Source organism: Haemorhous mexicanus, chromosome 23, assembly GCF_027477595.1.
Source record: "Haemorhous mexicanus isolate bHaeMex1 chromosome 23, bHaeMex1.pri, whole genome shotgun sequence".
Taxonomy (NCBI): domain Eukaryota; kingdom Metazoa; phylum Chordata; class Aves; order Passeriformes; family Fringillidae; genus Haemorhous; species Haemorhous mexicanus.
The window spans coordinates 6,709,938-6,737,547 of NC_082363.1; the positions used below are offsets into that span (position 1 = coordinate 6,709,938).

At 45.4% G+C, this 27,610-nt stretch overlaps 3 protein-coding genes across 6 annotated transcripts; 2 read left to right on the top strand and 1 right to left on the bottom strand.

The window, feature by feature from the left end:
- Positions 1-464: 464 nt before the first annotated feature.
- Positions 465-3,814, bottom strand: B3GALT6 (beta-1,3-galactosyltransferase 6). The gene has a single exon (XM_059866860.1). It carries the CDS (start codon positions 3,589-3,591, stop codon positions 2,575-2,577), a length of 1,017 nt encoding a protein of 338 aa, XP_059722843.1. The 5' UTR covers positions 3,592-3,814; the 3' UTR covers positions 465-2,574.
- Positions 2,977-17,966, top strand: SDF4 (stromal cell derived factor 4). 4 transcript variants are annotated; one of them, XM_059866856.1, is made up of 7 exons: positions 2,977-3,117; positions 5,387-5,760; positions 9,133-9,269; positions 9,620-9,733; positions 13,130-13,288; positions 14,527-14,702; positions 16,154-17,966. In XM_059866856.1, exons 2-7 carry the CDS (start codon positions 5,453-5,455, stop codon positions 16,328-16,330), a joined length of 1,071 nt encoding a protein of 356 aa, XP_059722839.1. In that variant the 5' UTR covers positions 2,977-3,117; positions 5,387-5,452; the 3' UTR covers positions 16,331-17,966. The 4 variants fall into 4 exon arrangements, with proteins under 4 accessions (XP_059722839.1, XP_059722842.1, XP_059722841.1 ...); XM_059866858.1 differs by having other exon boundaries at positions 2,995-3,135; XM_059866857.1 differs by lacking the exon at positions 2,977-3,117 and adding an exon at positions 4,333-4,481.
- Positions 17,967-18,104: 138 nt separating this feature from the next.
- On the top strand, positions 18,105-25,383 carry TNFRSF4 (TNF receptor superfamily member 4). The gene is made up of 7 exons (XM_059866861.1): positions 18,105-19,342; positions 19,909-20,031; positions 20,486-20,587; positions 20,934-21,000; positions 21,451-21,719; positions 24,016-24,141; positions 24,633-25,383. The coding sequence occupies exons 1-7, from the start codon at positions 19,195-19,197 to the stop codon at positions 24,701-24,703; spliced, it is 906 nt and encodes a 301-aa protein (XP_059722844.1). The 5' UTR covers positions 18,105-19,194; the 3' UTR covers positions 24,704-25,383.
- The last annotated feature ends 2,227 nt before the right edge of the window (positions 25,384-27,610 follow it).

The following is a 27,610-nucleotide window of genomic DNA, read 5'->3' on the forward strand; positions in this document are numbered from 1 at the left end:
AAAATCTGGGAATAAATCCAAAAGGATCCCTTTGCTTCAACAGCAAAACCCCAAAGTCATCCCCAGTTATTTATGGCAAAAAAAATCGGATTATTTTCATTTTTGAGGGAAGTTTTAGTTCTTTGTTTGAGGGTGGAATGTTTGGATTTGGAGGAAAATTGATTTTAAAAATATTGGAATGCTGGGGATTGAAGATTCCAAGGAAATCAAGGGGGGAAAAAATTCCTTTTAAAATAATTTGGCCTCATCCTCACCTGATTTTGCTTCCCAGGTGGGAAAATAAAGGGGGAAGGTGGATAAAATAATGGGAAAATTGATGTTATTCTGGGAATAAATGGATTTATTTGGTATTTTCCTGGGAAAAAAAGGCTGAGTGGGATAAAATAATGGGAAAATGGAAGTGATGATGGGGATAAATGGATTTATTGGTAATTTTTGTGGGGAAATAAAGAGAATACACTGGCAAGAATTAGAAATAAATATAATTAGAAATAAATATTCACATTACAGGTAATTGATCACGATACAGACAACACTGATGAACCTCAGATGGCAAATGGATGTTTAAAAACCTGGAAGTTGCTGACATCTTGGAAAATTCCTGCTTTGGAATAGGATATTTTGGGAAAAACCACTCCCTGGTAATCCCTATGCATGCATTCTAATAATAATTATAATTATTAGAATAATATCGATAATGATTGAGTTCAACATTCTAAAATAATTGAGTTTTTGGTAGGATTTTAGTTTTGTTTTAGTAAAAAAAAAAAAGCCTTGAAATTTCAAAATAAAAAAACCTTCTGAAGATATTTGATCTTCAATAATTAATTAATTAAAACAAGAATAACAAAAAAATAAAATTCCAATGTAACTGATCCCTTTGGTATTCCTAATTCCTAACTTTGCTAAGCAAAAAGAAATTGGCACTTTTTTAAATTTTCAATTTTTTTCTGTGCCATTTGTCTCTTCCAGCCAGAGTTGGGAAGGAGGGAATGGGAATGAAAGTGCAGAGTGCAACAAACACCAAAATACAAAAAAAAAAAAAATCACCAAGAAGACATTTCAAAAAAGAAATTTTACATTTCCAAAGTAAAAACTGCTCACGCTGCCAGAGCTGCAGCTGGCACAGGGACTGGGAAGGTTCTGGAGCAGCTGCCACTGGAAAATGTTGGAATTCTTTGGAATTCCAGGTCTGGAGATGAAGGAATCACGTCTGAGTCCTGTGGGAGCTCTGCCTGTTTTGGTGGAGGCAGCACTGAGGGGAAATCCCAAATTTTGGACTTGTCACTGAGAATTAATTCACTTTTAGTTCCTCCACAAGGAATTTCTGGAGAGGAGGAGGGAATTCCCCCACCTCTGAGCACCTAAATGTGATTTTTGTTTTTTGGTGGGCTGAAAAGAGAAAGAAAAGTTTTCCAAGTTGAATTTTTGGGGTGGGGGGAAATATTTTTTCTTTTGAATATCCAAATTTCACTTTTATACCTTAAACCCCCACCTTTGGGCAAATGGTTTTTGAACTGCCACTGATCAATTTCTGCTCATTTGTATTAAAAATAAATCTAAATTTGGAGCAGCCAGGGCGTTCTTGAGTGAGTGTTGGAGGGAAATGAGCTCAAAACACCACCTGGAGGCTTGGCAAAGCCAAAAAATCCTCTCCCAAAATAAGAACAAATTTAATTTCTGCCAAAAGTCAGGCACCTCCCTTTGGAACTGCCAGGTGATTTATGCCCATTGCCTTTCAGAGAGCAAAACAAGACAGAGGAGCAGAGGGAATGATTCCATTCTCTGCCAAATGCTCTCCCTGCAGCCATCCCAGGAAAAGCTGATCCCTGCTCCCACCCTCTGCAATCACCTGCTCCCAGTTTGGGCTCTTCCCTCCGTGCCAAGCTGGCATTTCCTTGCCAAGGAATAAACAGCAGCCTCACTTTAGTCTTATCAGCATCAAAACTCAGCATGACCTTCAGCCAATCACCCTCAGAATCTGCTCCAACTTTTCATTGCAGTTCTCTCCCCCCCTTCTCTCTACTTTTTGTGTTTTGACACCTTTTATTTGCCTTCAGTCCTGGCATTTGACCTTTTGCTGTGCTTTCTGGCACCTGTTTTATTTTATTTTTTAACATCTCTAACCACGCCACGTCAGCAGCTCTCAGGGAGTGTCAGGGTGACAGAATGAGTCGTGCAAAATCTTTTTAAGAACAATTAACCCCTGACTCCAATTAACTGCTCTTCCCTAAATCAGCCAGGCCTGCATCCCAAAGCCTGAGGGGAATCATTTGTTCCCAATGTTCTGAGGGAGAAACTGAGGCCAAAATTCCATTTGAGCAGCTCTTCCCACTCAGTTCTGCTGGAATTATGGATCTATGCCATCAGACTGGGATTTGGGAAGTCTGTCCTTGGGTATGGAGTGGGAGATTCCAGGATTCTGCTCTTCCCTACATCCAGCCATGCCTGCATCCCAAAGCCTTGGGCCCAATGTTCTGAGGGAGAAACTGAGGCAAGAATTCCATTTTCATGGGATTCTCCCCGTGTAACAGCAACCAGAGTCCACCATCCCGAGGCTCCTTCCCGAGGCTTTCAGGGGATGCCGTCCTTCCTCTGGCAGCACTGCGAGGGAGGCACTCCCCAGTCGTACATGTAGGAAAGCCTGAGTTTCACCTCCTCCTTACAGAGCTTCCCTTCCTTGGCCAGCGTCTGGTGCTTCTCCAGCATGTCCTCGATGCTCTGCTTGTGAGTCACGATGTATTTGTTGCTGCAGCCGCGCGATTTGTACTCGGTGTCGAAGCGGGGGTCGTGCACTCTCTTCACGTCGATGGGCGCCAGCCACACCCCCAGGGACACGTCCTCGCTCTGCCACAGGTTCAGGTAGTCCCTGCTGAGGCGCAGGTAGCGCACCAGGTCGGCGGAGATCACGTAGCCGCCGCCCAGCGCGTAGGGCAGGTAATAATCGCACAGCAGCCAGGCGCTCTCCTTCCACTTCCCCCCGGATTTCACCCGCCCGCGGCCCGAGAAGAAGCCCCAGTAGAGGCGCCGCGGCTCCTTGGCCCTCAGCTCCTCCACCAGCACGTCCAAGCGCACGAAGGTGTCGTCGTCCGCCTTGAGGGCGAACTGGAAGTCCAGGTGCGCGTCCAGCCACACGTAGGTCGCCAGCACCTTGGCCGTGAGGTTCTCGTAGGAGTCGCGCAGCTCGGGCAGCAGCAGCAGGTCGCGGTGGCGGCTCTGCTCCAGCTCCAGGCTCCGCAGCTCCTCGGCGCTCAGCCCCGCCGTGCCCACCACGAAGCGGCTCCAGACGTGGCCGTGAGGCGCCTGCCGCGCCGCCGCCATCCAGGTGCTGCGGATGATGCTGCGCCGCTCGCTGTACTTGGGGCCGCTCATCACCACCACGGCCACGAAGGCGCTGCCCTCAGGGCCGGGCGGGGGCGCGGCGCGGGCCCCCCGGCCGGGCTGGCTGTGAGGGAGCGCGGGGGGCGCGGGCAGCGGGCGCAGCCCCTCGGAGGTGCACTTGGCGAGGTAGAGCAGGACGGCGGCGCAGAGCGAGAGCCCGCCGAGCCCCAGCGCGGTGCGGTGCCGGCTCAGCCGCCGCAGCGCCTTCATGGTCGCGGGGCCCCTCACGGCCGGCGCCGCCGCCACGCCCACCCCGTTTAGGCGGGAACGGCCGCCGGGAGGGGACAAGCTTTCTGCGGGAGCAGTCACCGCACGCCGGTGCGGGGCTGCGGTGGTTTCATGGCTCTTCCGCGTTCCGCGTTCTCCTCGGGAAGCGGCGGTCCCGTCCCTGCTCCTTCCGCGGCTCCGGCGGTTCTCGCACCGGGGCAAGGGGCGGGAGGAAGGGCGGAGGCCGCAGCGCCTGACGCGGTGGCCGCCATCTTTGAGTAGGGCACGTTACTCCGAGGAGGAGCCATCTGGGGTTTGGGCGCTGTGCCGTGGCCGCGCCTTGTTCATGGAATCATGGCAGGGTAAAAGGTTGGGATGGGCTCAAAGGCCATGCAGAGCCACCCCCCGCCATTGGCAGGGACACCTTCCACTATCCCTGGTCGCTCCAAGCCTCAATGTCCAACCTAGCCTTAAGCAATTCTAGGGATGGGCAGTCACAGCTGGGCCAGGGGTTTGCCTTAGATGCTCTTTAAGGTCCCTTCCAACTCAAACATTCCATAATTCAATGAAATCAGCCACACACACAGAGCCAGGAAGCAGTAGGAGATTCCCCGTGTTAACAACCGAGATAATGATGCGGAACACGCCCCTTTGCCCCCTCTCTGCCGGAAATGGCGGCTGCCCTCACCTAAGATGGCCGCCGCGCCTTCCGCCGCGCGGCGCAGTGACGACACTTCCGCCTCCTCCCCGCCGCCCTCCGCCCTGGCAACGCCGCGCTCCGTCAGGGGCCGTCAGGGGCCGCGGGCGCTCAGCGGCGGCCGGGCCCGGGCTGAGCCTCCCCGCGGCCGGCACGGCGCTCGGGGCAGCGTCCGCTCCCTGCCCAGCGGCTCCCGGTGAGTGCGGGCGGCTCCTCCCGCAGCCCCGCGGGGATCGTGAAGGGCTCCGAGGGGTTCCGGGGGCTCTGAGCGGTTTTGAGGGCTCTGAGGGGTTTGCGTTCCTTGGTGCGCTCTCTGTTGGATTTGGGATTATTTTTCCCTGCAACTGGGCGGGATGGTCCCTGTGGGTCACTTCCAGGACAGGACAGTCAGATTTTATGGCTCTGTGACAGCTCCTCCCTGCCGCTCTTTCCTGGGTGTTTCCAGCTCCGCTTTCTCTTGGATCTGCCCCTATTAGTTCCATATATTTATTAATTAACAGGCTTTTTTAATGTCTGGCATTAAAAACTCCTCTATTTTTGTGTAGGGTCCTCTGAATTTATTCTTGTGTGTATATATATACAAGTATATATGTACTAATGTGTGTATATATATATATATATATATATATATATATACACTTGCATGTATATACAAGTACATATTATATACCTTTGTACATATATACCCTTTAATATATACATATATATTAAAGTAAACATATAAACGTATGTGTAGGTATACATATATAGGTATGTATATGAATAAGTTATGTGCATATATGTATATAAATAAGTTATGTGCATATATTTGTATGTATTTAAATTACATACAAGTAGTACATATATTTATGTGTATATAAATAATTACATACAAAAGTACATCTATTTATGGGTATATAAATAAGTTACATACATATAATGATATGTGTGTAAGTAATTAATACTTTGTGTAGGTCATTTTAATTTTTAGATGTTCATTAATGATCTCTTGCTTCAGAGTTTAACTTGGTTTTTCTCCTTTTTTCCTTTTAGATCATTTAACCCACAGTGACCTTTTGCTTCAGAGTTCAATTGTTTTTTTCTCCTTTTTTTTTCTTTTAGACCCCACAGTGATTTCAGCAGCCGATCAATAATAAAAAAGCTAAAAAACCCTAAAAAAGTCCCAAAATGATGTCAAGACAAGCTTTCCTGTGCAGCCTGGGCTCCCTTTACCTGTCCCTCCTGTTCATCTTCCTGCTGATGGACGTTTATGCCAGGCCTGCCAACCACTCGGTGCTGAAGGAGAGGGCAGGGGAGGCCAGGGAGGAGAACGAGATCCTGCCCCCCGACCACCTGAACGGCGTCAAGATGGAGCTGGACGGGCACCTGAACAAGGAGTTCCACCAGGAGGTGTTCCTGGGCAAGGAGCGCGAGGAGTTCGAGGAGGACTCCCAGCCCCGCAGGAACAGGAGGAAGCTGGTGGGCATCTTCTCCAAGTGAGTCTGGGTGTGTTTGTCTTGGGTCAGGTGCATTTCAAGGCTCCTTTGTTGCTTTATGTCTGGGTTTGGAAGGACAGGAGGAGGGCAGGAGTCTCCCCTGAAATGGGGAAATGAACCCCCACCTGCTGAGGAGGGCAGGAGCTTCCCTGAAATGGGGAAATGAACCCCTGCCTGCTGAGGAGGGCAGGAGTCCCCCTGAAATGGGGAAATGAACCCCTGCCTGCTGAGGAGGGCAGGAGTCTCCCCTGAAATGGGGAAATGAACCCCTGCCTGCTGTGGAGGGCAGGAGTGTCCCCTGAAATGGGGAAATGAACCCCTGCCTGCTGAGGAGGGCAGGAGCCTCCCTGAAATGGGGAAATGAACCCCTGCCTGCTGAGGAGGGCAGGAGCTTCCCTGAAATGGGGAAATGAACCCCTGCCTGCTGAGGAGGGCAGGAGCCTCCCTGAAATGGGGAAAATGAACCCCTGCCTGCTGAGGAGGGCAGGAGCTTCCCTGAAATGGGGAAATGAACCCCTGCCTGCTGAGGAGGGCAGGAGTCTCCCCTGAAATGGAGAAATGAACCCCTGCCTGCTGAGGAGGGCAGGAGCTTCCCTGAAATGGGGAAATGAACCCCCACCTGCTGAGGAGGGCAGGAGTCTCCCCTGAAATGGAGAAATGAACCCCTGCCTGCTGAGGAGGGCCAGAGTGTCCCCTGAAATGGGGAAAATGAACCCCCCCTCAAATTGCTGTAAATTTTAAATTAAGGGGCTCTCAGGCCACAATAATTATGGGAGCAGCAATAACAGTTCTTTAACAGGGAAGAAAATAAAAGGGTAAAATGAACACTGCAGTGAACCAAACCAACCCTGCCAGAGCCCAGCCTGACACCTGTGGGTGCTGGCAGCAGTGCCACTGGAATTGGGGTTCAGCCCTCCTGCAGGGCCAGGGCTGGTTCTGCTGGGCAGGGATCCTGGAGAAGGGTGCAGTCTCCCTCTGGAGATCCAGGGGAAGAGGCAGCTGCTGCTCCTCTGGGAATCCAGTGGGGAAGCCGTGCTGGTGTTCCAGAATCTCAGCTTGTACCCAGGCAGGAATGTTTGAGATCTAAGATTGTACCCAGGCAGGAATGTTTGAAATCTCAGATTGTATCCGGGCAGGAATGTTTGAGATCTAAGATTGTACCCAGGCAGGAATGTTTGAAATCTCAGATTGTATCCAGGCAGGAATGTTTGAAATCTCAGATTGTATCCAGGCAGGAATGTTTGAAATCTCAGATTGTACCCGGGCAGGAATGTTTGAAATCTCAGATTGTACCCAGGGAGGAATGTCTGAAATCTCAGATTGTATCCAGGCAGGAATGTTTGAAATCTCAGATTGTACCCAGGGAGGAATGTTTGAGATCTCAGATTGTACCCAGGCAGGAATGTTTGAGATCTCAGATTGTACCCAGGCAGGAATGTTTGAGATCTCAGATTGTACCCGGGCAGGAATGTTTGAAATCTCAGATTGTATCCAGGCAGGAATGTTCCAGAATCTCAGATTGTATCCAGGCAGGAATGTTGGAAATCTCAGATTCTATCCAGGCAGGAATGTTTGAAATCTCAGATTGTATCCAGGCAGGAATGTTCCAGAATCTCAGATTGTACCCAGGCAGGAATGTTTGAAATCTCAGATTGTATCCGGGCAGGAATGTTTGAAATCTCAGATTGTACCCGGGCAGGAATGTTTGAAATCTCAGATTGTACCCAGGCAGGAATGTTTGAAATCTCAGATTGTACCCAGGCAGGAATGTTTGAAATCTCAGATTGTACCCGGGCAGGAATGTTCCAGAATCTCAGATTGTACCCAGGCAGGAATGTTTGAAATCTCAGATTGTACCCAGGCAGGAATGTTTGAAATCTCAGATTTTATCCAGGCAGGAATGTTTGAAATCTCGGATTGTACCTGGGCAGGAATGTTCCAGAATCTCAGATTCTATCCAGGCAGGAATGTTTGAAATCTCAGATTCTACCCAGGTAGCAATGCCTGGCTCCTCCCCCTGGGCTCCCATCTCCCAGTGGGTGCTGTAGCTATATTAAAGACCACAGGATGAATTGTTGAATTAAATGCTTTAAAAATTGGGTATTTTAATTCATATTTCTAAATTGGGAATGTGGATCTTTCAAACTTGGAGTTTTTCATTAATATTTTCAAATTCCCCCTGTTTGGCTTTGTTTCAGCACTCTCAGACAGCAGGGGGCACAGTTGGCTTTATTTGCACTTTTAATGAAATCACCTCCAATTAACACCACAAGGGGGACCAACTTTCAGAGCTTCATTTGGTGCCAGCTTGCATGAATAAATAGAATTTCATTAAAGTAATGATTGAATAAATAATAAATAATAAAGAAATGATAAAAGCATCTCCCCGGTAGAAGTTGTGAAATTGAAACTCCCTAAATCTGCATTTTTTGGGGTTGTTTCTCTCTTTTTTCACATTGAGTTGCCATTTCAAGGCAGATCACATCTTGAATAATTCGAGTTTCAATCAAAACAAGTCAGTGATGGCAGCAGATAAAGGCAGAGTCAGACTGGGCCCTCTGAACTCTGGTTTGAATTTGGGTTTTTTTTGAAAAGAGTGGTTTTGATGCTTTAAATAGAATTTGAAATGGTCACCAAATCAAATCTGATTTTTAGTGACATTTTGAATTCCAAAGAGTGGGTTGGAGATGCTTTAAATAGAATTAGAAATGGTAGCAAAATCAAATCTGATTTTTTTGGTGTTATTTTGAATGTGTATTTCATGTTAAAAAAACCAAAACCTTCAAAGTGGCAGAAATTTTGATTTATTTTTGGTTTTGAACTGGTAATTATTGATTTAATTTCTTAATGAAGTAAGGATTGATCAGATTGGATTTTCCTGGTAATTTTGATCAGGGAAAATTGAATTCTGCAGCTCTGAATCCAAGAAATTCCAGAAAACTGATGGACAACAAATAGATGTGCAATGTTCAAATGTGTTCAAAAATAACAATTCAATTAACTTTGAAAATAAAAGGGTTTGGAAAGAGAAATGGAGAGAGAATTCAAGGAATGGAAGAAAATTCTGAATTTGGAGGGATCCAAAATTCCATCAGAAATGATTTGTGGGAAAAACTCCCTCAAAAACATGATTTAATTCCAGAAAAAAATATTTTTCACTGAGTAATAACCGAAATATTGTTTAAATTAATTAAATTGTTGACATTTAATTCTGAACTAAAGGCTGAACTGCCACTTGTTTCCCACAGAGAATCAAAAATTTTCATTTTTCTGTGAATTTTTTGCTGAACAAAACAATTTATAAACTAAAACCCAACCAGACCTTTCCCTGCTGAGCTCTGAATTGAAATCCTGTTTATTTTTCCTCCCTAGGGTGGATATAAATAATGATAAAAAAATCAGTGCCAAGGAGATGCAACGTTGGATCATGGAGAAAACAGATGAACATTTCCAGGAGGCCGTGGAGGAGAACAAAATGCACTTCAGAGCTGTGGATCCTGATGGGGATGGTAAAATCACTGTTTTTCCACTCAAAAATCTCTTTTTAAGTCACTTCTGGGATCTAGAATTTATTGTTGGGATCAAATTTAGGTCTGGAATCCCAAATTTGGATTTTTGTGGGAAAGGATGTGCTGCAGGCAGCTCTTTGTTTCATAAAGAAATTTTAAAAATGAATAAATTGAATTTTTCACCAAATTTTATGGCTAAAAAAACCCCCAAAAACAAATCAGGTGACAGCTTTTATGTTGTCATTCCTAAAATTCAGTGTGGGCTTGTGGTGTTGGACTAAAAACACTTCAAATTGGAAAGAATTAAATCCAAAATTGATCATTTCAGCTCGAAATGTTCTCAATTCCAGGTCACGTTTCTTGGGACGAATATAAAATTAAATTCTTGGCAAGCAAAGGCTTCAATGAAAAGGAAATTGCAGAGAAAATCAAAAACAACGAGGAGCTGAAAATAGATGAAGAAAGTAAGTGCAGGATGGGGATTTTGGTCTTAAAACCTGGGGGGGAAAATAGAAATGGGAGGGAAATGTTTGGGTTGTTCTGCAAAATAATAAACCCAAAATTCTGCAGTTTTTAATGAAAAATGTGCTGGGAAAATGAGATATTTTTTTGGAGGAATTTTCCTGCTTTCCCCTTTAATAAAAAAAAAAAATCTGCTTTTTTTCCATCTAAAATTTGGTGACAAAATGACATTTTTTAGAGGGACATTCTTGTTTTTCCCCTAAAGAAATATTTAAATTGATTCTAAAATGAGCCCCAAAAATTAAGTCAAAAGACAGAAATCCTTTCTTCATCCTGACCAGAATCTGCCATGAAAATGGCAATTTTTTAAGAGGAATCTCCCCATTTTCCCACTTAAAGAAATTTGAATTTCCTCTAAAATCTCCACAAAAACTGAAATCAAAAGACACAAATCCTGCATTGTTCCTGACCAGAATCTGCCATGAAAATGGCAATTTTTAGTGGCAATCTCCCCATTTTCCCCCTGAAATAAATTTGAATTTACTTGAAAATGCCCCAGAAAATTGAAGTCAAAAGACACAAATCCTGCATTGCTCCTGACCAGAATCTGCCATGAAAATGGCAATTTTTAGGAGGACTCTCCTTCAAAAAAAATTTAAATTTCCTCTAAAATCCCCCCCAAAAAACTGAAATCAAAAGACACAAATCCTGCATTGCTCCTGACCAGAATCTGCCATGAAAATGGCAATTTTTAGTGGCAATCTCCCCATTTTCCCCCTGAAATAAATTTGAATTTACTTGAAAATGCCCCAAAAAATTGAAGTCAAAAGACACAAATCCCTCATTGTTCCTGACCAGAATCTGCCATGAAAATGGCAATTTTTAGGAGGAATCTCCTTCCAAAAAAATTTAAATTTCCTCTAAAATCCCCCCCAAAAAACTGAAGTCAGAGGACACAAATCCTGCATTGCTCCTGACCAGAATCTGCCATGAAAATTGCAATTTTTAAGGGGAACCTGCCATGAAAACTGCAATTTTCAGGAGGAATTTTCCTGTTTTTCCCCTTCAACCACCATTTCAGTTTCCTGTAAAATCCCCCCTGCACCTTTCCCTTTCCCTGCAGGGATGAGTCATTTCCAAATTGCTTCGGTGACATTTTCCAGTGCTGAGAAAACTCCTGAAATGCAGAAAAAAGGAGCTGAGAAGGTGCAGGGAAATCACCTGGGGCTGATTCCAGGAACCCCAGAGCTGCTGAGTCAGCGCCTCGAGGCTGCACCTGAGCCCCAAAATCTTCTGTAGGAAAATCAAATTATTCATCCTCCACTTCCTCAGGGGTTTTTTTTCTCCTCCTCCAAGCACTTTAAAAGTGATTTTTGGTTTTTTTATTTTAAATCAAAAGCAGCTGGGGCTGTGGAGTTTAAGGCACTTTCTGTGGATTTCAGGCTAAAATTGGGTTTTAATTAATTGATGGATATTGGCAGATAATTGGATTGTGGGATGAGATGAAGGAATTCCATGGGATTTTGGTGCTGATTTTTCTGTTCACACACCCCTAATTCAACTTTTCTTGCAGCAAAAATGTGGAATATTGTGGTAAAAATCTGCAGGGTTTAGGCTTAAAAAATGTCATTGATTAAACAAGTGAGAGCGTGAAAGGAAGGGGCTGTGACAGATTAAATCCTAAAAATGGATTGTGACAAATCCTAAAAATTGATTGGGACAACTGAAATCCTAAACATTTTGACAATTTAAATCCTAAAAATGGAGTGTGATAGTTGAAGTCTTAAAAATTGGTACAATTGAAATCCTAAAAGTGGATTGGGACAACTGAAATCCTAAAAAATGGATTGGGACAACTGAAATCCTAAAAATTGGTTGTGCCAAATCCTAAAAATGGATGGGGGCAATTCCAAGATTTGGGATGAACTGAAATCCTGCAGAGGGATTGTGCCAAATCCCAAAAACGGATGGGGGCAGCTCCAGCATTTGGGATGGACTGAAACCCCACAAAGGGATTGTTCCAAATCCTAAAGGTGGATTGGGGCAATTCCAGCATTTGGAATGAGTTGTGCCAAATCCCAAAAACGGATGGGGGCAGGTGCAGGGTTTGGGATGAGCTGCAATCCCAACTGTGCGGCGCAGCCTTTGGGATGCAGTCCCTACACCACGGGTGCAGTTTGGGATGCAATCCCAACCATGCAGTGCAGCCTTTGGGATGAGCTGCAATCCCAACTGTGCAGTGCAGGGTTTGGGATGCAGTCCCAGCTGGGCAGTGCAGGGTTTGGGATGCAGTCCCAGCTGTGCAGTGCAGGGTTTGGGATGCAGTCCCAGCTGTGCAGTGCAGGGTTTGGGATGCAGTCCCAGCTGTGCAGTGCAGGGTTTGGGGTGCAGTCCCAGCCCCATGGGTGCAGGGTTTGGGATGCAGTCCCAGCCCCATGGGTGCAGGGTTGGGATGCAGTCCCAGCTGTGCAGTGCAGGGTTTGGGATGCAGTCCCAGCTGTGCAGTGCAGGGTTTGGGATGCAATCCCAACTGTGCAGTGCAGGGTTTGGGATGCAGTCCCAGCTGTGCAGTGCAGGGTTGGGATGCAGTCCCAGCTGTGCAGTGCAGGGTTGGGATGCAGTCCCAGCTGGGCAGTGCAGGGTTTGGGATGCAGTCCCAGCTGTGCAGTGCAGGGTTTGGGATGCAGTCCCAGCTGTGCAGTGCAGGGTTGGGATGCAGTCCCAGCTGTTGGTGCAGGGTTTGGGATGCAGTCCCAGCTGTGCAGTGCAGGGTTTGGGATGCAGTCCCAGCTGTGCAGTGCAGGGTTTGGGATGCAGTCCCAGCTGTGCAGTGCAGGGTTGGGATGCAGTCCCAGCTGTTGGTGCAGGGTTTGGGATGCAATCCCAACTGTGCAGTGCAGGGTTTGGGATGCAGTCCCAGCTGTTGGTGCAGGGTTTGGGATGCAGTCCCAGCTGTGCAGTGCAGGGTTTGGGATGCAGTCCCAGCTGTGCAGTGCAGGGTTGGGATGCAGTCCCAGCTGTGCAGTGCAGGGTTTGGATGCAGTCCCAGCCCCGTGGGTGCAGGGTTTGGGATGCAGTCCCAGCTGTGCAGTGCAGGGTTTGGGATGCAGTCCCAACTGTGCAGTGCAGGGTTGGGATGCAGTCCCAGCTGTGCAGTGCAGGGTTTGGGATGCAGTCCCAGCTGTGCAGTGCAGGGTTTGGGATGCAGTCCCAGCTGTGCAGTGCAGGGTTGGGATGCAGTCCCAGCTGTGCAGTGCAGGGTTTGGGATGCAGTCCCAGCTGTTGGTGCAGGGTTTGGGATGCAGTCCCAGCCCCGTGGGTGCAGGGTTTGGGATGCAGTCCCAGCTGTGCAGTGCAGGGTTTGGGATGCAGTCCCAGCCCCGCGGGTGCCGTTGCAGCGCAGGAAGTGCTGGACAACCTGAAGGATCGCTGGTACCAGGCGGACAATCCCCCCCCGGACCTGCTGCTGAGCGAGCAGGAGTTCCTGTCCTTCCTGCACCCCGAGCACAGCCGCGGCATGCTGCACTTCATGGTGCAGGAGATCGTCCGCGACCTCGGTAAGCTGGGAATGCCTGGGAATTCTATCCCTGGATTCCATGGATTCCCGTTTTTAATGTGGATTTCGGGAGGGAACGGTCTGGTGGGGGTCCATGGATTCCCATTTTTATTTGGATATCTGGGGCACGCTGCACTTCATGGTGCAGGAGAGCATCTGTGATCTGGATAAGGGGATTGTCTGGGAATTCTATCCCTGGATTCCATGGATTCCCGTTTTTAATGTGGATTTTGGGAGGGAACAGTCTGGTGAGGGTCCATGGATTCCCATTTTTATTTGGATATTTTGGGCATGCTGCACTTCCTGGTGCAGGAGATCATCCGCAATCTGGATAAGCTGGGATTGTCTGGGAATTCTATCCCTGGATACCATGGATTCCTGTTTTTAATGTGGATTTCGGGAGGGGTTTGCATGGAATAGTCAGGTGGAGTTCCTTGGATTCCCATTGTATCCGTGGATTCCCATTTTTATTTCGACATTTGGGGCACACTGCACTTCATGGTGCAGGAGATCGTCCGCGATTTCCTGGGACTTGTATCTGTGGATTCCATGGATTCCCATTTTTGACAGGGATTTAGGGAGGGTTTTATATGGATTAGTCTGGTGGATTCCATGGATTCCCATTTTTGATGTGGATTTAGGGAGGGTTTTATATGGAATAGTCTGGTGGAGTCCCATGGATTCCCATTTTTGACAGGGATTTAGGGAGGTTTTTCCATGGAATAGTCTGGTGGAGTCCCATGGATTTCCATTTTTGATGTGGATTTTGGGAGGGTTTTCCGTGGAATAGTCTGGTGGATTCCATGGATTCCCATTTTTGACAGGGATTTAGGGAGGGTTTTATATGGATTAGTCTGGTGGATTCCATGGATTCCCATTTTTTATGTGGATTTAGGGAGGGTTTTATATGGATTAGTCTGGTGGATTCCATGGATTTCCATTTTTGATGTGGATTTTGGGAGGGTTTTCCATGGAATAGTCTGGTGGAGTCCCATGGATTCCCATTGTATCCATGGAATTCCATTTTTGGTGTGGATTTAGGGAGGGTTTTCCATGGAATAGTCTGGTGGATTCCATGGATTCCCATTTCTATGTGGGTATCGGAAGGGGTTTGGTTTTTTCACGGATCAGTAGGAAATACCCATTTTTATGGGAAAGAAATGAATATATTTTAATTTTTTGGTGTTTTTTTAAACAGAAATGAGGTGAATCTGTTCTAACTGCGTGTGTTTTCCCCAGATCAGGACGGGGATAAGAAGCTGACCCTGTCAGAGTTCATCTCCCTGCCCGTGGGCACGGTGGAGAACCAGCAGGCCCAGGACATCGACGACGACTGGGTGAGGGACAGGAGGAAGGAGTTCCAGGAGGTCATCGACGCCAACCACGACGGCATCGTCACCATGGAGGAGCTGGAGGTGACTCCTCGTCCTTTTCCTGCCAGTTACTCCAAACCACAGCTTTAAAAACATCAGCACTTCACTCACAGCTCTTTTTTTCATTTAAACATTGAATAGTTCCATTGAATTTTAATTTCGTGTTAATTGCATGTTAATTTCATGTTGTTTTCATTTTAAAATAGTCTGTGGGAACAGCCAAGAAAGCAGGGAAAATGAGAGAAATTAGGTCCTGAAAATTGATAATTCCTAATTTTTAACAGGGATTTTTTCCTGAGTGTGGTTTGCAGCCCAAATTCCAGAAATATTTCATGGAATGAGCAGGAAAAAAAAATCAGGATTTCTGTGGGAGCAGCCAAAGAAGCAGGAAAAATGAGAGAATTTAGGTCCTGCAAATTAATTTTTAACTGGAATTTGATCTTGACTTTAATTTGCAGCCCAAATTCCACAAATACTCCTCAGAATGAGCCAAAAAAATCCCAGATGTCTTTGGGAACAGCCTAAAGACCAGGAAAAAGAATAGAATTTAGGTTCTGCAAATTGATAATCCTTAATTTTTAACTGGAATTATTTGGTCCTGAGTTGAATTTGCAGCCCAAATTCCACAAATATTTCACAGAACGAGCCAACAAATCCCTGATTTTTTGGGGAGCAGCCAAAGAAGCAGGAAAAATGAGAGAATTTAGGTCCTGCAAATTAATTTTTAACTGGAATTATTTGATCCTGAGTTGAATTTGCAGCCCAAACTCCACGGAACGACCCAAAAAATCCCCGATTTCTTTGGGAGCAGCCTAAAGACCAGGAAAAATGAGAGAATTTAAGTTCTGCAAATTGATAATCCTTAATTTTTAACTGGAATTATTTGATCCTGAGTTGAATTTGCAGCCCAAACTCCACGGAATGACCCAAAAAATCCCTGATTTCTTTGGGAGCAGCCTAAAGACCAGGAAAAAGAACAGAATTTAGGTTCTGCAAATTGATAATCCTTAATTTTTAACTGGAATTATTTGATCCTGAGTTGAATTTGCAGCCCGAATTCCACAAATATTTCACAGAATGAGCCAACAAATCCCTGATTTTTTGGGGAGCAGCCAAAGAAGCAGGAAAAATGAGAGAATTTAGGTCCTGCAAATTAATTTTTAACTGGAATTATTTGATCCTGAGTTGAATTTGCAGCCCAAACTCCACGGAACGACCCAAAAACTCCCCGATTTCTTTGGGAGCAGCCTAAAGACCAGGAAAAAGAACAGAATTTAGGTTCTGCAAATTGATAATCCTTAATTTTTAACTGGAATTATTTGATCCTGAGTTGAATTTGCAGCCCAAACTCCACGGAACGACCCAAAAAATCCCCGATTTCTTTGGAAGCAGCCTAGAAACCCGGAAAAAACCACCGTGAGCCCCTTGTTAAAGACCTCTGGGCTGGGACAGGAGGTGGGTGTTGGCTCAGAGGATTTTCCATGTTTCCCCAGGAGTACATGGACCCCATGAACGAGCACAACGCGCTGAACGAGGCGCGGCAGATGATCGCCGTGGCCGACGAGAACCAGAACCACCACCTGGAGCTGGAGGAGATCCTCAAGTACAGCGAGTACTTCACCGGCAGCAAGCTCATGGATTACGCCCGCAACGTCCACGAGGAATTCTGAGCTCCCTCCTCCCCCTTTCCAGAACTTTCTGTTCCGCTCCCAACCCCCCCCAAAAAGAAATATCCCAGGGATAAAGGATTCAGCCGAGCAGCGGGAGTTGGTGGTCGCGGATTCCCGATTTTCCGTCCGTCCCGGCGCCTTGGAGAGGCTTTTCCTGCTGGAAGAAATGGTGGGAATTCCTGGATTCAGGTAGTTTTCCTCTTTGCTTTGGGGGGGTTGAAGCCAGCTGGAATTCTGGAATGTTCCCTGGTTTCCATCAGCTGCTGATGCACGGGATCCCAGATAAATGTTGGATTCTGGGAAGGGAGCGGTGATTCCAAGAAATGTTTGTCCTCCATACCCAATTCCATTGGGGAAATTTAAATTTATTCCCTGGTTTCCATCAGCTGCTGATGGAGGGGATCCCAGATAAATGTTGGATTTTGGGAAGGGAGTGGTGATTCCAAGAAATGTTTGTCCTCCATACCCAATTCCATTGGGGAGACTCCTTAAATCTCAGCTGCTGATCCAATAAAATTTGGATTTTGGGAATTCTCATGGTTCCAAGGAATGTTTGATCTCCTGGGAATTGCCCTCACAACTGCTGATCCAGAGAATCCCAAATAAAATTTGGATTTTGGGAATTTTGGTGGTTCCAGGGAATGTTTGTCCTCCACACCCAATTCCATTTGGGAAATTCCTTACATTTATTCCCTTCTTGCCCTCACACCTGCTGATGCAGGGAATCCCAAATAAAAGTCGAATTTTTGGAATTTTGGTGGTTCCAGGGAATGTTTGATCTCCTGGGAATTGCCCTCTCAGCTGCTGATCCAGGGAATCCCAAATAAATGTTGGATTTTGGGAAGGGAATGGAAATTCCAAGGAATGTTTGTCCTCCACACCCAATTCCGTTTGGGAGGCTCCTTAAATATTTGTTTCCCTCAGCTGCTGATGCAGGGAATCCCAAATAAAACTTGGATTTTGGGAATTTTGGTGGTTCCAAGGAATGTTTGACCTCCTGGGAATATCCACACTCAATTCCAGTGTTTTTCTCATCTTCCTGAAGAGTTGTTGGGAATTCAGTGGAATATTTTTCAGGGAGCTGTGGGGAAGAATTTATTTGAAATGTTACAGAAAAACTCTTTGGAATTAAATTTTAAAATAAAATAACATTAATTAAGATTAAATTAATATAAAATGACATTGTTTGGTTGACATCTGCACTGGGAATGGGAGATTATGGCTTTAAAATATCAGATTTTGGTCAAAAATCAAACAATTGGGAAGTTTTTTTGGGAATTTAAGCTGTTGGACGGAGCAGTGGGAATTCCCATGGAGTTTGATGGCTGCTTAATTAAGATTCACTGCTAAAATTAATGAGCTCTGTGCTAATTAATGCTGTTAATGAGCTGCTGATGATGATTTGGGGGAAATTCCAGGCTTTGGGCGAGCTCTTTCCCAAATAAAATTGATTTTTTTCCCTCTGCTTCCATCTTTCCTGGGAAAAACCCCTCTTTGGGAAAGAATTCCTGAAAATCTGAGATGTTTTATTTGATTAAATTTATTCTTAATATAATGTAAATACAGGAATTGCTGTCCCTCTTTCCCTTTTCCTGCTCTTTATTTGATGTTTTTATTAAATTCCTTGGATAAAAGATTTTATATCTTTTTGTTTTGATTTTCCATTAAATATTTCTCTCCATGCTTTGGAAATTCTGCTGCTTTTAAGGTTTGTCGGGGCAGGGTGGGAAATAAGATCAATAAATTCCATGGATAATCTCCGATAAAACGAGTTTAAACACAAAAATTCCCGTAAAATCACAATTTATTTTACTGATAATTGTAATTTATCTATGAAAATATTTTTGCCAACACCATCCTAATTTAATTTTGGGACAACATGAGCATGGAATCTCTAATTCCCAATATTTTCTGGAGTCTGCAAAGGTAAAGCTGCAATTCCAGGCAGCTGGAACACCTAAAATTGAGATCCCGGATCCCATTCTAAGAGGGTGGAAAATTAAATTCCTTAATTCCCACTATTTTGTTGATTCAGTGATGCCAGGGAGCTCTCCTAGAAGTTAACGAGCTCCCGGCTCCAACTCCAGCAGTCTGGAAAACGGAATTCCCGAATTGCCAGCCAGGGCATTCCCACAGCGCTCCTCCAGCCCTGCTTTTCCAGCCATTCCCATCGGGATTTCCCTCCCTTGAGGGCTCCTTTTACCCCTTAAACCCATCTTAGCTCAGCATTTCCTTTTCCTGCGGAAAAACCCCAAACCAGGAGCGGGAAGGGGCGTGGAGAAAAGTGGGAATTTCCCTCAAATGTCCCCGCCCGGAGCCGTTCTCGCTCGCGGGGCCCTCACAGCGCTTTGAGGGGAACGGAGCTGTGAGGGGAAAGGCGCCGTGAGGGGAAAGGCGCCGTGAGGGGAAAGGCGCCGTGAGGGGAAAGGCGCCCTCCGGAAAAAGGCACCGTGAGGGGAGCGGAGCCGTGAGGGGAACGGAGCCATGAGGGGAAAGGCGCCGTGAGGGGAACGGAGCCGTGAGGGGAAAAGCGCCCTCAGGAAAAAGGCACCGTGAGGGGAAAAGCGCTGTGAAGGGAGCGGAGCCGTGAGGGGAACGGAGCCGTGAGGGGAAAAGCGCCGTGAGGGGAAAAGCGCCCTCAGGAAAAAGGCACCGTGAGGGGAAAAGCGCCGTGAGGAGACGGTGCCCTGAGGGGAAAGGCGCCGTGAGGGGAAAAGCGCCCTCAGGAAAAAGGCACCGTGAGGGGAAAAGCGCCGTGAGGGGAGCGGAGCCGTGAGGGGAAAAGCGCCCTCAGGAAAAAGGCGCCGTGAGGGGAAAAGCGCCGTGAGGGGACGGTGCCGTGAGGGGACAGCTCCCTGAGGGAGATGGCGGGAATGGCGCTTCCAAGGATTCCCTGGAATTTTCCCGCTCTCTGCTGGCTCCTGGCCGTGCCCATTCCCGGCTCCCTGGGTTTGGAATGCCAGGAGCACCAGTACAGCTTCCATGAGAAATGCTGCAGCGACTGCGCCCCAGGTGAGTGCCCGCCGCGGGGGCTCGGGTGGGAGAGCCGGCCTTTAGGAGAATATCGAATTTTTAATTAGTGTAATACCTGTTTTTAATGCAATACCTGTTTTTTAGTGTAATACTTTTCAGACTGATGAAAATAAGTTTTACACCCCAAAAATGGGAAAATCTTTGAAAGTGGTTTTTAACTTTTTTTATGTTTTTTTCCTTCCTAAGTGCCTCAGTCTAGGGGCATTTCCTAAACCTTTTCCCCTGACTCTGGAAGGGATATTTGGGAACCACTGGGGCAAAAATTTGGGGCATTTTCTCCAATTTCAGCCCTCCCCAGCCCTTTTCAGCTGCTCCATTAAATGTTGACTTTTTTTTTTTCCCTCTGGCCAGACTTCCAGTGATTTTTCTCCTAAATAAAACCCGGGAACTGCCAAATTCTGGGCACCATTTGATCCCAAAGGGTGAAATTTAGGTGAAATTTTTCCCCTCACAACCCCAACCAATTCTGATTTGTTCCCAAAGGATGAAATTTTGGATTTTCCCCCTCAGGATGCCCCTGAATGCTGATTTTTGGGTGTTTTTAGGGGAGAGGATGCGGAGTCGCTGCACGGCCTCGGCCGACACCGTGTGCTCGCCGTGCCAGGATGGATATTTCAGCTCCCAGCACCACCACGGCTTCTGCCAAAGCTGCACCATCTGCAACGCCCGTGAGTGCTGGGATTTGGGGAAAAAAAATCCTTTTTTGGGGGAAAAAAGAATCTCATTTTAGGGGGGAAAAAAAATCCTTTTTTGGGGGGAAAAAAATTCCCATTTTTGAGGGGGAAAAAAGCCTTTTTGCAGAAAAAAAAAATCCCAGGTTTGGGGCATTTTGGGGGGTAGGGGGAGATGATCCCTTTTTGGAGATAGAATCCCTTTTTGGGGGTATTTTGGGGGAAAAAATCCCTTTTTGAGTGCTTTTCTGGCTGCTCCCACCTCAGTTGTGACAATCACTGTCCTCAGACAAAATCGTTGAATGATTCGGTTAAATGAATGATTAATTACGAATCATTAATGAATTGTTAAATTGCTGAATTCTGCAGCTCCTACACACAAAACCCCAAACCCCTGAGGAGTTAATTGTTGGTGTTAATGAAGGAATTAATGAATTTCTGCCTTGGCCAGGGAAGGGCAGCGTGGAGGTGAAGCCATGTGAGAAGACCTCGGACAGGGTCTGCGCCTGCCAGGCGGGATTCCAGCCTGCCGGGGGCGTTCCTGTGGGAAGGGGTGAGTGGGGCCTGGAATTCCCTCAGGAAGAGTTGGGATCTGGAATTCCCCTTGGGAAGAGTTGGGATCTGAGCCAGCCAGAATTCCCGTGGGAAGCAGGCAGTTGGGATTGGGAATTCCCTTGGGAAGCGGTGAGTCCAGGCATGTGCAGGCTGCGATTCCCTTTGGAATTCTGGCATGTGCCAGCCTTCCCAAAATCCTGCCTCCCATGTGGCAATTCCTGGCTGGAATTGTGAGATCCTCCCAGATAATATCCAGGATTAATAATCTTGGATAATCCAGAATTACCCGGTGAATCAAACTGGGAATTGTGCCACTTCCCTGGATAATCCCTTTTCTCCCCCAGAGTGCTCCCGATGTCCTCAAGGGACTTTCTCCAGAGGAGGGAACGAGAACTGCCAGCCTTGGACCAAGTAGGAATCCTTTTCTGGGGGGAAAAAAATCCTTTCTGGGGGAAAAAATCCCTTGTAGGGGGAAAAATTTCTTTTTGGGGGCAAAGTGCTTAGAGCAGCTCTGGGGGTTTCATTTTTCCAGGAAAAGCCCAAATCTGGAGAAATAAATTGGAATAAACCTGGATTTAAGTGCCATGAGTCCCATCCTTTGGGATTTTTAGGATTTTCCACCTTTTTTTTAAAGCCTCTTGGATTTTTTTTGGGAACAAAAAATTCCTGTGCCAGAATCAGCTGGGGAAAAAATCCCAGATCATTTTTTCCCAGCAATAACTGATTTAATTATTCCTCCCATTCCTGTGGGATGTTGGGATAAAATCCTAAATTTGTAGGGCTAAAATACAGATAGGGATTGTGTGGATGGGGTTTAGGAATGATTCCATGTTGGCAAACCCTCTGGAATTCCTTTTCCAGCTGCAGCAGTTTTGGGAAGAGCACGCTCCGGGCTGGCACGGGCACACAGGATGCCCAGTGCAGCAGCAGCCCTGGCAGTGCCAGCAGCCCTGGCCCACATCCCTCTCCCACGGAATTCCCAGAAAACAGGGACCCCTCTCCCACGGAATTCCCGGCAAACAGGGACCCCTTTCCCACGGAATTCCCCGAGAACAGCTCCAGAGCATCCAGCCCCAGGGAGATCCCCGGGGTCTGTCGGGACCCCGGCGTTGCCACGGAGCCTGGATGGGGTAAGGACGGGCAGGGAATTCAGCTGAGTCTGCTCTCCTGGGAAGGGAATTCCCACTTTCTCAGAAACCCTTTCTGTATTTCACACAGCATTCCAGGATCCCACATTTCCATCTGAGTCTGCTCTCCTGGGAAGGGAATTCCCACTTTCTCAGAAACCCTTTCTGTATTTCACACAGCATTCCAGGATCCCACATTTCCATCTGAGTCTGCTTTCCTGGGAAGGGAATTCCCATTTTCTCAGAAACCCTTTCTGTATTTCACACAGCATTCCAGGATCCCACATTTCCATCTGAGCCTGCTTTTCTGGGAAGGGAATTCCCACTTTCTCAGAAACCCTTTCTGTATTTCACACAGCATTCCAGGATCCCACATTTCCAGCTGAGTCTGCTTTCCTGGGAAGGGAATTCCCACTTTCTCAGAAACCCTTTCTGTATTTCACACAGCATTCCAGGATCCCACATTTCCATCTGAGCCTGCTTTTCTGGGAAGGGAATTCCCACTTTCTCAGAAACCCTTTCTGTATTTCACACAGCATTCCAGGATCCCACATTTCCATCTGAGTCTGCTTTCCTGGGAAGGGAATTCCCATTTCCTCAAAAGCCAGACCTGGATTTCACAGAACATTCCAGGATCCCACAATCCCAGTTGGAATTGCTTTCCTGGGAAGGGAATTCCCACTTTCTCAGAAACCCTTTCTGTATTTCACACAGCATTCCAGGATCCCACATTTCCAGCTGAGTCTGCTTTCCTGGGAAGGGAATTCCCATTTTCTCAGAAACCCTTTCTGTATTTCACACAGCATTCCAGGATCCCACATTTCCAGCTGAGTCTGCTTTCCTGGGAAGGGAATTCCCATTTTCTCAGAAACCCTTTCTGTATTTCACACAGCATTCCAGGATCCCACAATCCCAGTTGGAATTGCTTTCCTGGGAAGGGAATTCCCACTTTCTCAGAAACCCTTTCTGTATTTCACACAGCATTCCAGGATCCCACATTTCCATCTGAGCCTGCTTTCCTGGGAAGGGAATTCCCACTTTCTCAGAAACCCTTTCTGTATTTCACACAGCATTCCAGGATCCCACATTTCCAGCTGAGTCTGCTCTCCTGGGAAGGGAATTCCCACTTTCTCAGAAACCCTTTCTGTATTTCACACAGCATTCCAGGATCCCACAATCCCAGTTGGAATTGCTTTTCTGGGAAGGGAATTCCCACTTTCTCAGAAATCCTTTCTGTATTTCACACAGCATTCCAGGATCCCACATTTCCATCTGAGTCTGCTTTTCTGGGAAGGGAATTCCCACTTTCTTAGAAGTTTTTTCTGTATTTCACACAGCATTCCAGGATCCCACATTTCCATCTGAGTCTGCTTTCCTGGGAATGGAATTCCCACTTTCTTAGAAACCCTTTCTGTATTTCACACAGCATTCCAGGATCCCACATTTCCATCTGAGTCTGCTCTCCTGGGAAGGGAATTCCCACTTTCTCAGAAATCCTTTCTGTATTTCACACAGCATTCCAGGATCCCACATTTCCATCTGAGTCTGCTCTCCTGGGAAGGGAATTCCCACTTTCTCAGAAACCCTTTCTGTATTTCACACAGCATTCCAGGATCCCACATTTCCATCTGAGCCTGCTTTCCTGGGAAGGGAATTCCCATTTTCTTAGAAGTTTTTTCTGTATTTCACACAGCATTCCAGGATCCCACATTTCCATCTGAGTCTGCTTTCCTGGGAAGGGAATTCCCATTTTCTTAGAAGTTTTTTCTGTATTTCACACAGCATTCCAGGATCCACATTTCCAGCTGGAATTGCTTTCTTGGGAAGGGAATTCCCATTTCCTCAAAAGCCAGACCTGGATTTCACAGAACATTCCAGGATCCCACAATCCCAGTTGGAATTGCTTTCCTGGGAAGGGAATTCCCATTTCCTCAAAAGCCAGACCTGGATTTCACAGAACATTCCAGGATCCCACAATCCCAGTTGGAATTGCTTTCCTGGGAAGGGAATTCCCACTTTCTCTGAATTCTTTTCTGTATTTCACACAACATTCCAGGATCCCACATTTCCAGCTGCTTGGTTTCTGTGTAAAGCTGCTTTCCTGGGAAGTGAAATCCCAATTTCCTCAGAAGCCTTTTCTGTATTTTACACAGCTTCCCAGCATTCCCACAACATTCCAGGATCCCACACTTCCCTGGCAGCTGGACTTCTCCATTCCCAGAGTTCTGGAATCTGGGAACTCCATGCAGAACCAGGAATCTTTTTGGTGTCTTAGGGAGTTTTTCCATTCTCATTCCAGGCTCTTTATCCCTGCTCCTGCTCTGCCTGCTCCTGCTGATGGTGAGTGGAATTTCCATCCTGCTCCTGATCGTCCAGGCAGCCCAGAAAAAAGCCAGGAATGGGCCTGGGAGGAGCACCCAGCACAGTGAGTTCCCTTTTTTATGGGATAAAAAACCCAGGACAAACATTCATCAGGGCCCCTGTTACAAATTTGGGAATTAAGAATTCTTAATTAGGAATGCAGGGAATTCCAGAGGTTGATCCAGGTCAGGATTAGGAGCTGATTAGGAGCTCAGTATCCCAAATTTTCATTCCTTGATCCCGGGATTCCCTGAGTTTAGGCCAGGAATTCTCTTCCTGGCAGGATCCAGAAGCAACTTCCAAGAGTAAAATGGGAAATTTTTTTTTGCCTCCATGGAAATTGAAATGTCCTGAATTCCTCTGCAAGCTTGGGAAAGGTCTGGCTGAGAAGAGCTGAGCTCTAAACTCGGGACTGAGGGGCAAAGCTGAGCTCTAAAATAGGGATTAAGTGGCAAAGGTGAGTTTTAAAATTGGGATTGAGGGGCAGAACTGAGCTCTAGGATCAGGATCAGTCCCTCCCTCTGCACTAACCCTGGAACATTCCCTGTTTTCCAGAGGAGAGGAGCTGCAGGATTCCCATCCAGGAGGAGCAGATCGATTCCAACTCCAGCCTCATCAAAAACTGACTCCACCTGGGGCTGCTCCTGCTCCTCTGAGCCCGTGGGGCTGAGCAGCACTGGCACTAATTAGGGCTTCTTTTGCTTAATTGGGAGTTAATTTGAGGCTGGTTTAACTCTGATTAACTCAGCATCTCCCTTTGGAATTTGGGAGAATTCCTGAGGGAATTTTGTGTGGATTTTTTTTTCTTTTGGGCAAATCCTTGAGCTCTAAAATCAGGATCAAGTGGCAGAGCTGAGCTCTAAAATCAGGATTAAGTCAGACTCAATCCACACTTCATGAAATGAATTTTCCCTCTTTAATTGCTTTTCCACAAATCTGGAAAGGAAATTTTTTTTGGGAGCAAATCCCAAACTCTGCAATGTCTGGGAGGAGCCCAAAGTGTCCTTTTGCTGAATTTGAAATATTTCCCTGGAAATTCCAGAAAAATGGAATTTTTTATCATTCAGGAGTGATTTTGCCTCCAAAACTCCTCAAAAAATGGGAATTTGAAACCCATATCCCAAAATATCCCAAAGCATCCAGCAGGGAATGGATGCAGGGATCTCAGAGGTGTTTAAATCCATGGATTTGGAAGATTTGGGGTTTTTTATATGTTATACATATCCAAAGGGGTTTATACAATGTATAGGAAGGTTTGTATCGTGTACAAAGGGGCATTTTGGGAATAAAACTCTGGAAAAACAAATCCTGGTGTGTGTTTGGGGAAAAATGGGAAATTTTTTCCCTGGGAAGGGAGGAGGGGACGTGGTAGGGAAAGGCTGGGAGGGATGAGCTGAGCTTTGTATTAAAATCCACCTGGAAAAACGACAAATAATCACAGTCCTGAGGGAGAAAAATCCCATTTTTCCTTGGAAAAAAATGACAAATATGACAATTTTCCCTAGGGTAATAATCGCATTCCTGAGAGAGAAAAAAATCCCGTTTTTCCCTAGATAATACCTGTATTCCTGAGGGAAAAAAAACCCATTTTTCCCTGGATAATAATCGCATTCATGAGGGAAAAAATTCCCATTTTTCCTTGGATAGTTAACACATTCATGAGGGGAAAAAACCCCCATTTTTCCCTATATAATAATTGTATTCCTGAGGGGAAAATAATCCCAAGTTTTCCTGGATAATCATCACATTCATGAGGGGAAAAAATTCCCATTTTTCCTTGGAAAAAAATGACAAATAATCTCATTCCTCAGGAGGAAAAAAATCCCATTTTTCCTGGATAATAATGGTATTTCTGTGGGGAAAAAAATTCAGTTTTTCCCTCAGTAATAATTGCATTCATGAGGGGAAAAAAATCCCATTTTTCCTTAGAAAAAAAATGAAAAATAATCTCATTCCTGAGGGGAAAGAAAATCCCAGTTTTCCCTGGATAATAATTGCATTCATGAGGGGAAAAATTTCACATTTTTCCTTGGATAATAATTGTATTTCTGTGGGGAAAAAAAATTCAATTTTTACCTCAATAATAATCGCATTCGTGAGGGGAAAAAATCCCATTTTTCCTTGGAAAAGAATGACAAATAATCACATTCCTGATGAGAAAAAAATCCCATTTTTCCACTGGATAATAATCATATCCATGAGGGGAAAAAAAATCCCATTTTTCCTGGATAATAATTGTATTTGTGGGGGGGAAAAAATCCAATTTTTCCCTGGATAATAATCATGTTCCTTGGGGAAAAAAATCCCCCTTTTCCTTGGAAAAAAAAATGACAAATAATCACTTTCCTTAAGGAAAAAAAAAATCACATTTTTTCCTGGATAATAATTGTATTTCTGTGGAGAAAAAAAATTAAATTTTTCCCTGGATAATAATCACATGCCTCAGGGAAAAAAAATCCCATTTTTCCCTGGATAATTTACCCTTCAGCTTCCAACTAAATCCCCCATATTTCTCCAGTTTTGGATAAAAATTGAACCAAACCTGACAACATTTGAACCACCCTGTAAAAAAAATCCAAATAAATTCAATTTTCCCCTTCTTGCCCAACCTTCCCACCCACAAATTGAACATTTCCCTTCATTTTCCAAGAAGGAAATAATTCCGAATTAATTTTGAATTATTAGCAACAATAATTTAATTTTTTTTAGAAAAAAAAAAACCTCCTTTAAATCCTAATTTTTTTTTAATCTTCACTTCCTGCTTTGTGTTTTTGCCTTTTTTGGGTCTCCCCGGTGACGATTTTCCGTTGCTGTTATCTCCAGATTTTTTTATCTCCTGAAAGCGACTTTGACTCAATTTTGACTCAATTTTGCCACCAGAGGTGGAAAAAAATCCTCACAGGAGATGCTTGGGGGCCGGGCTTGGGATTTTCCAGGTTTTGAGTTTTTCCAGATTTTTTCTGAGTTTTTTCTGGATTTTTTTCCTGCATTTCCCTCATTTTTTGCAGATTTTTCTGAGGGAAAAAAATCCTGGTTTTTTTTTTCCTGGGTAATAATCACATTCCTGGGGGATAAAATCCCATTTTTTCCTGGAAAATAATTGTATTTTTCAGGGGAAAAAAAATCCAATTTTTCCCTGGATAATAATTGTATTTCTGGGGGATAAAATCCCATTTTCCCCTGGATAATAATCACATTGTTTAGGGGGAAAAAATCCTATTTTTTCCTGGATAACGGTCACATTCCTGAGGGGAAAAAAAATCCGTTTTTCTCTGGATGATAACCACAATCCTGTGAGGGAAAAAAAATCCCATTTTTCCCTTGAAAATAATTGCATCCTTGAGGGAAAAAAATCCCATTTTTCTATGGATAACAATTGTATTTCTGGGGGATAAAATCCCATTTTACTCGTGGATAATAATTGTATTCTGAGGGGGAAAAAAATCCCATTTTTCCCTGGATAATAACTGCATCCTTGAGGGAAAAAATCCCATTTTTCCTTGGATAATAATCACAATTCTGTGGGGAAAATA